Source organism: Merops nubicus, unplaced genomic scaffold (assembly GCF_000691845.1).
Source record: "Merops nubicus isolate BGI_N331 unplaced genomic scaffold, ASM69184v1 scaffold3658, whole genome shotgun sequence".
Taxonomy (NCBI): Eukaryota; Metazoa; Chordata; class Aves; order Coraciiformes; family Meropidae; genus Merops; species Merops nubicus.
In genome coordinates, this window is record NW_008624987.1 from 2,946 (window position 1) to 15,614 (window position 12,669).

A 12,669-nucleotide genomic window follows, 5' to 3' on the forward strand; every position below is an offset into this window, starting at 1 on the left:
ACTGAAACCTCCCCTGGGGCAACTTGAGGCCCTTTCCGCTTGTGCTGTCCCTTGTCCCTTGGGAGCAGAGCCTGACTCCCACCTCAGTACAATCTAACAGACATATGGATTGAAGATACTGCATTTTTAGGCACAAAGAGGAAGCCTGCTTAGATGAGATCCATTTAACCTTTCACTTCTCAACGTGCCACCAGGGTGTCCATGATTCACTGCGTGATCCCACATCCTCTTAGGAGCCTGGGGAGAGGATGTCCCACCCTGCCCACGTTCGTGTGCCAGGGCCCCGAGAGCACTAATTGCCCTGATTGGGCTGCTGTGGGGCCCCACCCACACACCCTCCACCCCTGAGCTCCAGCGGGTGCTCGGTGGACTGGGGCTCGTAGCTCTTCAAGTCCTCTCTGTGGAGCTGCTGAGTGTCTTCCCTGAGGATCTGGACTGTGGCTGTTCCTCCTCCTCTCGTTTGGGTCCCACGGGGCCGTGCTGATTGTGGTGAGCTCTCTCCCCTCGCCCACCTTGCTGTCACTTTTGGCTTCTGGCTTCTTGCTGTGGTGGTGCAGCCCTGGTTTTGGTGCTCCCTAATTTGCTTTCTGTGGAGGACTTCACCTGTAGGACTTTGTGGGTCAAGCCCTCCAAACTCTGCGTGACCTTGTAGTTCGAGTGGGAGGTCACCGTGCTGCAGGCTTCTGGAGCCCCTTCATGGGGATGAGGAGCTGGTCCAAAGCTCCTTAAATGGAATGGGTGGAGGCCCCAGAGGAGTCTGGTCAGGGCACTCAGAGCTTGTTGATGTGCTTCAGAGCCTGACATCATGTTTGGCGGGATCTCTTGGCATCCTTTAAACCCGTGCGGGACGTAGCGTGAGTAATGAAGCAAGCTATAATTTTGTGCTAAATTAAGCCCCTCCTTCCTGTTTTCAAGGAGTGAATCCACAGGAGGTGGTGTGGACAGTCTGTTGGTTCTTTATGAACTGCTGAAGGCCATAAGCTATGGGTGGGATTTGACTTCCACCAGAATGACTGTAGTGCTAGAGGCAGGAAATTCTCATGAAGGTTCCTGTCTCTTAAGATAAACTCACATTATCTGATTGACGTTGAAGGGAGTGGAGATCTGCTTGGTTCCCAAGGACTGGGTTGCATTAAAGACCTGGAGACCTGCAGGAACATACCTGACCTTCTGCAGAGTGTGTTCTCCACAGTGTGCCCCCAAGTTACAACAGTTGCAGGATGACTAATTCCTGTATGTCAAAACAGGCAGAATCCCTGCCAGAGGCTCCCTTTGTTCCCAAAAACATGAGGCCTGGCCTCACGACAGACATAGAATCAGAGAATGGTTTGGGTGGGAAGGGACCTTTCAGGGCCATCCAGTCCAACCCCCCTGCAGGGAGCAGGGACAGCCCCAACTAGAGCAGGGTGCTCAGAGCCCCGGCCAACCTCCCCTGGGATGGTGCCAGGGATGGGGCAGTGACCACCTCTCTGGGCAGCCTGGGACAGGGGCTCAACACCTTCAGATTCCAAAATTTCTTCCTTCTCTCTAGTCTGAATCTCCCTCTTTGAGTTTCAAACCATCCCCCCTTGTCCTGTCCCAACAACCCCTGCTCAAAAGTCCCCCCCCCAGGTTTCTGGCAGGCCCCTGGCAGCCCCCAGCAGGTCTCCCCAGCTGGAGCCTTCTCCTCTCAGCTGCCCCAGCCCAACTCTCTCCTGCTGGGCTCCCAGCAGAGGGGTTCCCCCCTCGGGGCATTGCTGGGCCTCCTCTGGCCCTGCTCCAGCAGGTCCCTGTCTCTCCTTTGCTGAGGACTCCAGACTTGCTTGGAATCTGCTGTGAACAGAGGACAAGAAGCTCCTACCCCGGCTGTGGAGGGATAGGGTGAGAGTGGAGCCTGGGGGTCGTTCCTCAAGGTTGGGTTGACAAATGTTGAGAGCTGTATGCGTGAGGTCCTCTGGGGATTGTCAGAGTCTTCCTGTCCTTGGTCTCCTGAGGTTGACAGCAGAGTAGCTGAACCATCTCCCTTCTGCCCCGTGTGAGTTCCCAGCATCCCCACCTGCAGGTGTGACAGCAGGGTCAGCACCCAGCTCTTCCTCAGTAGCATTTTTGGTAGGACCAACAAAGAGTGTATCCAACAGCCCTCTGGCCCTACCTGTCATTCTGGGACAACTGCTGCTGGGTGTTCCCCCAACTGAAGGCAAGAGAGATGGTCCCCAAAGCTCAGGAGACTGCCTGTCACCATGACTCCTCCAGCATGGATAATGGCAACTCAAGCATCTGGGCAGCTTTGTAGAAGGTAAAAAGATGGAGAAGGTGGTAGAAGCAACATCCTTGGCAATGTTCCTTGGCAACATCCTAGGTCAGGTTGGAAGAGGATGTCTAGCAAGGAGTCCAAGGAGTAGGGTCTAGCTGCAGAGTTGAGCTCCGTGTTCCTTCTCACCCAAGGCTTTTCTCTGCTCCTACTCTACAGCTTGGTCTCATGGAAATCTTGCTGCTACCTTTATCTGCTCAAAGCACTGACTGGCTGGAGCTGTCTGAAACCATCCCAGTTGACCAACTCCAACTTCATCCTTCAAAACAATCACTCCAGTTGAAGAGTTTTGCTGGAGTGAGATCTTTTTGCTGGTGGCCTCTTCCTAACAAGGATTGGGCTACTAGAAACCTGCTGGAGAAAAAATGATGTGACCAAGGGTCAACTGGTAGAGCTCCTCACCCCGAGTGAGAGCTGGGATGATGTTCAGCTTGACTCTTGTCTTCCTCTATCTAGAAGAATGTGTAGAAGGACACTGAGGAGCTCTGAGGTCAAGGCTTTGTAAACAACTCCTCCATTCCACGTTTGAATGCGTCCAGTGGAAAATATTTTTTTGGAGGCAAAATTGGCCTCCTATCTGTTGGTTGCCTTGAAAGCTCTGATAAACATGAGAACTTAGTCACACGGAATACAGATGTGCTTTATCTGAAACAGATATGAACACAGATAGGTGTTATCTGAATCTGGGGGTTCTTAACAAGTCCTGTATAAATTCCCCTTCTCTAGGGCTGAGCTGAACTTCATCTCCAACAATGAAGCTGATTTTGATCTTCAGTGCCCTCTTGGGGGCTTCCTTGTGCCTGGAAACTTTTGTTGGGTGAGTTTTTGTTTATACCCCTATGATCCAGTTGTTGTTTTTCATGAGCTTAACTATACAAAAATCTTCTTGGGGCACATTCTTTGCTTTTTATCACTGACTTGTCTTGTTGTGTTGGAACTCCAGTGCTTGAAGGTACCTGTCCCTACTTCCTTCTGGGTTTTCTAAGGTAAGGGTCTAGTTGACAGTTGAATTTCTCAATTCACCTTCACCCCAGGCTTTTGACTGTACGTAGGGAGCAGTCTTGAGACTTGATCTGGAGCTGCACCTCACTGCAAAGCTCAGGTGTTCTCCTGGACAGATCTGGTCTGGCCCAAAGCAGAGCCCAAACCCCAGAACCCAGCCTCAGATTGGAAAGGTCACAAGCTTTGGTTTTAAAGATCTCATTTCTCTTTAAATGCTCCATTCTCCTCAGAGTTTTTCCAAGCATTTCAAATCCTTATTTCCAACCATTACATTACAAAGATCTATCCATACCTTGCATTGCAAAATTATTTCCTCACAGTCTGTGTAAAAACCTTGCTAAGAGGGGACAAAAACCCCACAGATATTTCCTGAGGTGCACTGAGCACTAGATTCCAGTGAATAAATCTGCATATGAAGTTGTAAAGACTAAGATTAAGAACCAATATACAGAGTTTACTAAAACCCTCAAATCTGTAAAGCCAGAAACTATTTTGATCATTTCATCTGGGCTGTGGCATACTGTGGACTGGATTCTGATGAATTCATCCCTTGATCATGTCCAGTAGCCTCATCTCCTCTTCACAGAAGAATCCAATCCAGAAACAAAGCTTGTGGTAATGGAGAATTGAATGATAAGTTGTTATTATTGTGGTAAAATGCCTTTATTGTTGATTTAATTTGAGTCAGCAAAACAATCTTGTACCTCAGCTGGGCCAGGCTGGGGTGCTGGACCCCCTGGACTTTTGTTCTGTCTCCAAGAGTGGCCAAAGGCAGATGCTTCAGGAAGAGAGTGAAAACAAACACAGCAAATTCTACAGCACTGATTCTGGGCTGAATTGTTGTGTTCCCAATCTGGAACTCCCAGATTTCCTTCAGGATCCCCCCCTGGTTCTCCAGAATAGGATCTTCTGTCCCCCAGTTGTTGCATACAGTTGGTTTTGTAGATCATCAAATGGTTTGGGTGGGAAGGGACCTTTCAAGGTCATGTAGTTCCAACCCCCCTGCAGGGAGCAGGGACAGCCCCAACTAGAGCAGGGTGCTCAGAGCCCTGGCCAACCTCACCTGGGATGAAGAGACATCCAGAAGTTTTTAGCCCACCTCCCTGCTCAGTGAGGGCGTGGAGCTGTTTCTCCTCCTCATCATCATCTCCCCTACCAAGAAGAGCTTGTAATTTTTCGGTGACTCCTTTTGAAACAGTTGTAGGCTGCAGTTAGATCATCCTGGACAAGCCTGAGCTCCTCATGGCACAGTTTCCTCCTACCTGTTTGCCCCAGCAGCCCAGAACATTGTGTATTTCCATGGGATTTATGTTTTTAGTGCTCTAAACCCCACATAGAGCCTGGATGTTGAGATCACTGTACCTTGTATGAGGCACAGTCCAAATTCACCACTGAGGTCACCTCTCTAACCCGTGGGGTGAGGTACTTCCAGAGAGTGATTCATTCCACCAGGAGTGATGCAAGCCACCCTCTGATGGTATCAGCTTCTGACAACACAGAGAAGTTTGTCAGCAGTCTTTGACTAAATTGGGGAAAGGAGAAATTAACCCTAAATTTACTGTTTGGTTTGATGTGTTGTGTTCCCCAAACATCCAATCATTTGCCAGCTTACCCTGAATGTTCTTTTCCTGCAAAGTGTTGCCAAAAATATTAACTAAGAGCTTCAAAGCTGATCCTGGTAAGCAATTCAGAAGTCATTTACTTGATGTCTTGTTGATGATGAAACCTTAACCATTGCCATTTAACTAGTTACTGCTCTGGTGCATGTGGAGCAAGTTGTTGGTTGAACTTTTGGGTGACACTAAGTCAACAGCATTGAAGAAGTCTGCCCTGCTTGGTAGCATGGAAGTAATTACCCACCAAATTCATGATCTCAGTAATAATCTAGTTCAACCAGACCCCTTTCTGAGCCTGTTTCTGAAGACTTATTGATGTCTTGCAGGCACCAGGTTCTCCGAATCAAGCCAAAAAATGAGGATGAGGTGGCAAAGTTGCAGCTTTTGGAATCTCTGGAACACCTTAAGGTATGTTATTACCATTTCTTGATGTTCCAGACTGGGGTAGGACTTCACATCACACGTGGGAGGTTTGTACCCTACCATGGCAGCTGCAGTAAATAAATTTACTGTCTCAATCCTTGGGGTTTGATCTGCAAGTTCTAGTTCCCACTTGGTTCTGTGCAGTGCCTGTGCTCCTGTTTTCTTCCTGCTGGGTTTACAATCATGTTTGAACTGTTCTGCTCTTAATATTAGGGTAGAAAAGCTTGTTTTAAAGTGGGCATGCTAAGGTTGACTTGGCTTCCAGCATTGTGGGAGGAATTTATTAGGCTACACTGCACTGAAGGAGGAAAACACACTATAAAACTCTAGGTTATTACTGTTCTCATTGCCACTGGTGAGAATTTTTATTATTGCTTTCTTTCAAAGTATTGATTTGAACAGTATAGAAATGAAAATTTAGAAAAGCCCTCTCATGGGAGAAATAAAAGGAGAAATAAACCCAATGGTTTTGATATTACCCAATACTGCAATCCAAAGGTTTTCTTGGAAAATATATCTGGTAAAAGGGAGAATAGTAAAATATTTATCACAGAAGACTAAAATTTCCTCTTGTTGTATGGCTGATGCTCTGAAGTCAGTGGAAATGCTGACTTTAGCCTCCTGCAGACCTTTATTTTGTCTTTGAATTTGTCACATTAACTGATGCAAGGCTGGGATGTGTGTGTCCAGGATGAGGAGGGGAAGTGATGGTGCCCTTGGGCACTGGGGAGGCCACAGCTTGAGCACTGGGGTCAGTTTTGGGCACCACAGGATAAGAAAGACCTTGAGGGGCTGGAGAGGGACCAGAGAAGGGCAACGGAGCTGGGGAGGGCTCTGGAGAACATGGCTTGTGAGGAGCAGCTGAGGGACCTGGGGGTGCTGAGCCTGGAGAAGAGAGGGCTCAAGGAGACCTTCTGTCTCCACAGCTCCTTGAAAGGAGGTTGGAGTGAGGTGAGGGTTGATCTTTTCTCCCAAGTAACCAGCAAAAGGATGAGAGGCAATGGGCTGAAGTTGTGCCAGGGGAGGTTTCAATTGGATATGAGGCAGAATTTCTCTCCTGGCAGAGTGGTGAGGCCTGTGCCAGGCTGCCCAGGGAGGTGCTGGAGTCCCCCTCACTGGAGAGGTTCAGAAAACATGTGGATGTGGCACTTGGGGACGTGGTTTAGTGGCCATGGTAGCATTGGGTTGAAGGTTGGACTTGAAGATCTTAGAGATGTTTTCCAACCTTGAGGATTCTATCTTTCTAAGGTTATGGTGAGGCTCAAATGTGCTGTAAGCCTGATGGGGCACAATCCTGCAGCTCTTCAGTTTAGGAGAAAACAACATTTGTAAAGCTCTGCAAGAGCTGTTTGCAGAACAGTTCCCCAAAACCAAATCCTTTCTCTTTTTCAGCTTGACTTCTGGTTAAACCCCTCCTCTCCTGCCCTTCCTGTGGATGTACGAATCCCTGCTGACAACGTCCAAGCAGTGAAAGGCTTCCTGGAGTCCTATGGGATTGAGTACTCCATCCTCATTGAAGACCTGCAGGTAGGCACATATCTCCTGGGAGATCTCCTAGCAGCCTTCCAGTAGTTAAAGGGACCTACAGGAAAGCTGGGGAGGGACTTTTCATCAAGGAATATAGGGATAGGATGAGGAGCAGTGGTTTTAAACTGAAAGAGAGTAGATTTAGCTTTGATATTAGGAAGAAATTCTTCACTGTGAGGGTGATGGAACACTGGAACAGGTTGCTCACAGGAAAGTTGTGGATAGTCCATCCCTGGATGTGTTTAAGACCAAGTAGGGCAAGACTTTGAGCAACCAGCTCTAGTGGGAGGTGTCCTTGCCTGTGGCAGGGGAGTTGGAACCAAATGATCTTTAAGGTCCCTTCCAACCCAACCCATTCTGTGATTTTATGATATTTGGCTTTTATATCCTTTGGAAACAAAGCTTCACAATCTGGCCTCCTTCATTAACATGGACTCTTCTCTCCTCTGCTTTCCTTGGGAAGCTGTGGAGATCACTTTGCAGATGCCATCTGAAACCACATCAAATAGTGACATCACTCAATTCCTGGGCTCCATGGGGCTCCTTGCATAACCCCTGAAGAATTTCTTGTGGTCTCGTGGCCTCAGACATTTGGGAATCTCTAAATTTAGTCATAATTCAGGAAACTGTCCTAGGAGTAGTTCAGGATCATAGAATCACAGACTTGTTTTGGTTGGAAGAGCTCATCCAGTCCAAGCACTAACCCAGCATTGCCAGGTCACCACTAATCATAATCTGAAAGCATTGTGCACCACCATGAGAGAGAAAAGTTGCCCACTTGGACACTAATTTGACATTTCATGAGCAGCAACCCCCAAATGGCACCTAAAATAGCCTTTTTTTGGTCTTTCCCCCCCAAAAGCTTTCCAGTGGTATTCTTATTCATCTTCAGAAGTGTTTAAAATCAAATGGTGCCCATTGAAACCTTGCCATTCTTGCCCACTTTGCCCCAGATACATTCAGCAGCAGCTGTTTGCCCCATAGCTGGGGTCATTATGCAGTGCCACCATTTCCTTATTGGGGAGAAAGGTTTGGTCACAAGTTTGCCAATGAAGCAGCTTTTTCTCAACACTTTTATGGCTTTTTTTAGGATGTCCTTGATCAAGAAAAGCAAGACATGGCTGAAGGTCAACAAATGGAACGCAGCAGCAACAGCTTCAACTATGGAACCTACCACACTTTAGATGAGGTGAGCACATCAGCTTTGGGGAAGAGGGTTTTTTCTGGCCTTTTTTTCATGCTGTCTTCAGTTAAACATCCTCTACTAGGATCTAAAATATCCTTCCAGCTCCTTTTGGTACGTGGGTTTGGGTTTAACTGTATTGATTTTGTGCTCATCCCAGACAGAGGTTGGAAGAGGCAAGTGTTGATTGTACTTTTTCATCAAATCTTCAGTCAAAACCTCCTTCTGACCAGAAAAAACAGCCTGAGGAGGAAATGAATCTTGAAATAGGGAAAGGGAGGAAATCAGTGGCAGTCAAGCAGAGCAGAGGGTGAGGTATTTTTGTCAGGAGAAATTCTTGAAGAGGTTTATGAACTGATTCCTGAAATAAGTAGATCTTGGTGGTATAGCAGTGTGCCCTACTTTGGGATGTTCAGAACAGCACTAAGGTGAGAAAGGCTTTGAGGAAGTCATAATAATGAAGGCAAAAGGAAAGCAGAGTGGGTTTCCTCAGGTCCTAAAGCTGTTCTGGGCAGTACCAGATGTAAATGTGATGTCAATGTCCTCGTGGCTTTTCATTTCAGATCTATGCAGAACTGGATCACCTTGCATCTGAGTACAGCAGCCTCATCAGCAAGCACCAGATTGGGAACTCCTATGAGAAGAGGCCTTTGTATGTGCTCAAGGTATGACACAGGTCACAGTCAGAGAATCACAGCATCATTTTTAGGTTGGAATTGATGTTTAAGATCATTGAGTCCAACCACCCCCCAGCTCTGCCCGGTCCCCACTGCCCCGTGTCCCTCACCCCACATCTCCACAGCTTGGAAACCCCTCCAGGGGTGGGGACTCCACCACTGCCCTGGGCAGCCTGGCACAGGCCTCCACAGCCCTCCAGGGCAAGAAATTGTTCCTCAGGGGCAACTGAAACCTCCCCTGGATCAACTGGAGGCCCTTTCCTCTTGTCCTGTCCCTTGTCCCTTGGGAGCAGAGCCCGACCCCCACCTCACTACAGTCTGACAGACTTATGCATTAAAGATACTGCACAATTCAGTCCAAAGCATCCTGGTCTACACAAGATGTTCTTGACAGAATGGTAGTGGTGAGAGTTTTGAAACTTTCTGCTTTGTTTGACAGTTCAGCACTGGAGGAAGCAACCGACCTGCCATCTGGCTGGATGCTGGGATCCATTCCCGAGAGTGGGTGACCCAAGCCAGTGCCTTATGGATAGCTAAAAAGGTCACTTGGGGATTTTTCTATCATCTTGGGAATGCCACTGACTGTTTAAGAGTATATCACAACTGTATGGAATCACAGAATCGTTGAGGTTGGAAAAGACACTTCAGATTGACACCAACCCTTCCCCCAGCACTGCCAGGTCCCCACGGACCCGTGTCCCTCAGCACCACATCTCCACGGCTTGGAAACCCCAAAAGGACTCCCCTGAGCCTCCTTTGCTCCAGGCTCAGCACCCCCAGCTCCCTCAGCTGCTCCTCCCCACACTTGGGCTCTGGACCCTTCCCCAGCAGCTCCGTTGCCCTTCTCTGGCCACGCTCCAGCCCCTCAAGGGCCTTCTGGGAGGGAGGAGCCCAAAACTGATCCCTGGATTTGAGGGGTGGCATCCCCAGTGCCCAGCCCAGGGGGACGATCCCTGCCCTGCTCCTGCTGGCCACACCAGTGCTGGCCCAAGCCAGGATGCTGGTGGCCTTCTTGGCCCCCTGGGCACATGCTGCCTCCTCTCCAGCTGCCTGTCCCCCAACCCCCCAGGGCCTTTCCCTGGGGCACTTTCCAGCCCCTCTGCCCCAGCCTGGAGCTGCAGGGGGTTGTTGTGACCCAAGAGCATATGTACAAGTGTAGCCAGCTCTGCCAACCCTCCTTCACCTCTCTTAAAACACAGCTGACTCCAGAGAGAATGTGGCATCTGCCCCAAGAACTTAAAAATGCTGATTATTTTTGGAGGAGGAGGGGGGAGTTTTTGCAGACAAAATGGAGTAGCTCTGGTGAAATGATTGAGGTCTGCAGGGCTGATGGTTATACAAATAACCTAGGACTTTTTGAAGATCAGTTTGATGCTTTGCTCTAACAGAGAAACACTTTGGATGCTTACCTTCCACAAAAGTGCCCAAACTTCCAGCTTTCTATAAATGAACATTTAAATTCTGCTGAAAATGATGAGCCCACCAGACATGTCCTACACAGTTGTGTCTTCCCAACCTGGCTAGTCCACCTCAATCTTAGTGTCAGCCTTGGCCCATTCTTGAGGGACAGGCTGGAGAAAACCTTGTTGCCCTTTTCCATTAACTTCCTATCTTCAGCATAAAATAATTAAACAGGTTCATTGCTGTCTCCAAGTCTAACGAGGAACAGTTATGGCTAGAAGAGAATTTGGGGTTTGTTTCCCTGCCCTAAAAGCCAGACTTGCTGCTGCTGGAGGGTAAGAAATGCAGGAAAGAACTATGCTGATGATCATGGTGTACAATATTGTCTCTGCTTAGATTGCCTCTGACTATGGGAAGGATGAATCCATCACCTCTCTGCTGAACAAAATGGACATTTTCCTGCTGGCAGTCTCAAACCCTGATGGATATGTGTTCACCCACACCAAAGTGAGTAAGCTGCCTGTCTGAGCTGATCTACAGAGCTGTCATGTGCTCCTGAGAGCACAACAAATGCAAGGGAGGTAGGCTCTGAAAGTCATAGAATCAGAAATGGGTTGGGTTGGAAGGGATCTTTCAAATCCATCCAGTCCAACCCCCTGCAGGGAGCAGGGACAGCCCCAACTAGAGCAGGTTGCTCAGAGCCCTGGCCAACCTCCCCTGGGATGGTGCCAGGGATGGGGCAGTGACCACCTCTCTGGGCAGCCTGAGTCTCATCACCCCCAACATCAAAAATTCCTTCCTTCTCTCTAGTCTGTATCTCCCTCTTTCAGTTTAAACCCATCCCCCCTTGTCCTGTCCCAACAGCCCCTGATAAAAATCTGTCCCCATCTTTCTGATAGGCCACTTGAAGTACTGAAAGGCTGCAGTAAAGTCTCCCTAAATCCATTTCTTAAAGCTGTAAGGAGAAGTTACAAAGGACTTGGGCAGCCCAAGGTGCAAACTACTTGTCTGACCCACCTTAACCTGCTCTGAATTCACCAGCCCTTTGATTTTTGACCCATCTTGGCCGCCAGCACCTCAGAAACAACCTCAGACTCGTGCCTAGGATCTCTTCCTGGTGAATGGCAAGGATTTCTGGGTAACAGTTTTAGGACAAGGAGTGGGCTTTGGTCATTTCTGAAGCTGTAGAATCACAGAAGGGGTGGGAAGGGACCTTTCAAGGTCCTCTGGTCCATCTGGTTCCTCTGTTGTAGGATCGCATGTGGCGGAAGACACGATCCAAGATTCCAGGCAGTCTGTGTTTTGGAGTGGATCCAAACAGGAACTGGGATGCAGGTTTTGGAGGTAGGGATGAAGTGTCTGGATTCTGCCTGTCCCTAAGAAGAAAATTCCTTTTCCTGTGTCTGGATCCTCTTACACAGGACCAACAATCCTTTTAATAGATGAGATTCAGAAAGAAAAATCACAGAATCACAGAATGGGTTGGAAAGAACCTTAAAGATCATCCAGTTCCAACCCCCCCTGCCATGGGCAGGGACACCTCCCACTAGAGCAGGGTGCTCAGAGCCCCATCCAACCTGGCCTTGAACATCTCCAGGGATGGAGCATCCACAGCTTCCCTGGGCAACCTGTTCCAGGGTCTCACCACCCTCACAGTGAAGAACTTCCTAATTTAGATTATAAATCTCCCCTCTTCCAGTCTGAAGCCATCACCCCTCATCCTATCACTACAAGTCCTTGTAAAAAGTGCCTCCCCAGCTTTCTTGTAGGCCCCCTTTAGATGCCTGAAGGCCACAAGAAGGTCTGGTCAATTAGGATGGCAGCTGTCTATTGTCAAGATAACCTTTTTTGCATTGGTTAGTTCCCAGTGAGCAGAAAATGAAGGGGATAGTCTGTATCATCTAGAAGGATGTCCCTTGAGTCTTCCTGCTCTGTCACTGCTGTTTGTTAGAGCCTTTTTCTGCATTTATCTGCTCTTAAGACCTTACCTTTGATGAAGACCCCTTCTTAGGGAACCCCAACTTTGTGTTGGTCTGCTTTGACCTTTTCCTGAGTTCCTGCAGGTTTGTCTTTGTTCCCTCTTTGCACCAACAGGTCCTGGAGCCAGTAGTTACCCCTGTTCTGAGTCTTACCGTGGGCCCAGGGCTGAGTCAGAGGTGGAAGTGAAATCTGTGGTCAACTTTATCAAGAAGCATGGAAACATCAAGGCCTTCCTCACCCTCCACAGCTACTCCCAGCTCCTGATGTACCCCTATGGCTACAAGTGCACTCAAGCAGCAGACTACGCCGAGCTGGTGAGACATGATGACTTGGCTTTAGCTTCCTCTGCTCTGCCCAGCTGATTTCCCACACTCAAGTCACAGCCAAAGCCAGGCCTGGGTTGGGTTGCTCTGGCCCTTGCCCAGCTGAGTTTTGATCCATTGTTTGGCTTTGTTTTGATTTTTCTGAAGACAAAGTCTACAGCATCTTCAAGCCCTTCCCAAAGTTTTTCACTGTGATGGGGATTTTCCTTTTCCCTAATACCTAAATGGTTTGTTGTCTTGTTTCCCT

General features: G+C 48.5%; 1 protein-coding gene across 2 annotated transcripts in view; it reads left to right on the forward strand.

Annotated features, from left to right (window-relative positions):
- The first annotated feature begins 3,042 nt into the window (after positions 1 to 3,042).
- Positions 3,043 to 12,669, forward strand: part of CPA2 (carboxypeptidase A2 (pancreatic)) — an 11,094-nt gene continuing 1,467 nt past the window's right edge. The window contains exons 1-9 of one of the 2 annotated variants that reach the window (XM_008945510.1): positions 3,043 to 3,107; positions 5,235 to 5,316; positions 6,724 to 6,858; positions 7,949 to 8,047; positions 8,605 to 8,706; positions 9,158 to 9,259; positions 10,516 to 10,626; positions 11,373 to 11,463; positions 12,214 to 12,413. In XM_008945510.1, coding sequence (XP_008943758.1) covers positions 3,043 to 3,107; positions 5,235 to 5,316; positions 6,724 to 6,858; positions 7,949 to 8,047; positions 8,605 to 8,706; positions 9,158 to 9,259; positions 10,516 to 10,626; positions 11,373 to 11,463; positions 12,214 to 12,413 — 987 coding nt within the window. The remainder of the gene's footprint in view (positions 3,108 to 5,234; positions 5,317 to 6,723; positions 6,859 to 7,948; positions 8,048 to 8,604; positions 8,707 to 9,157; positions 9,260 to 10,515; positions 10,627 to 11,372; positions 11,464 to 12,213; positions 12,414 to 12,669) is intronic. The other variant, XM_008945511.1, reaches the window with a different exon arrangement.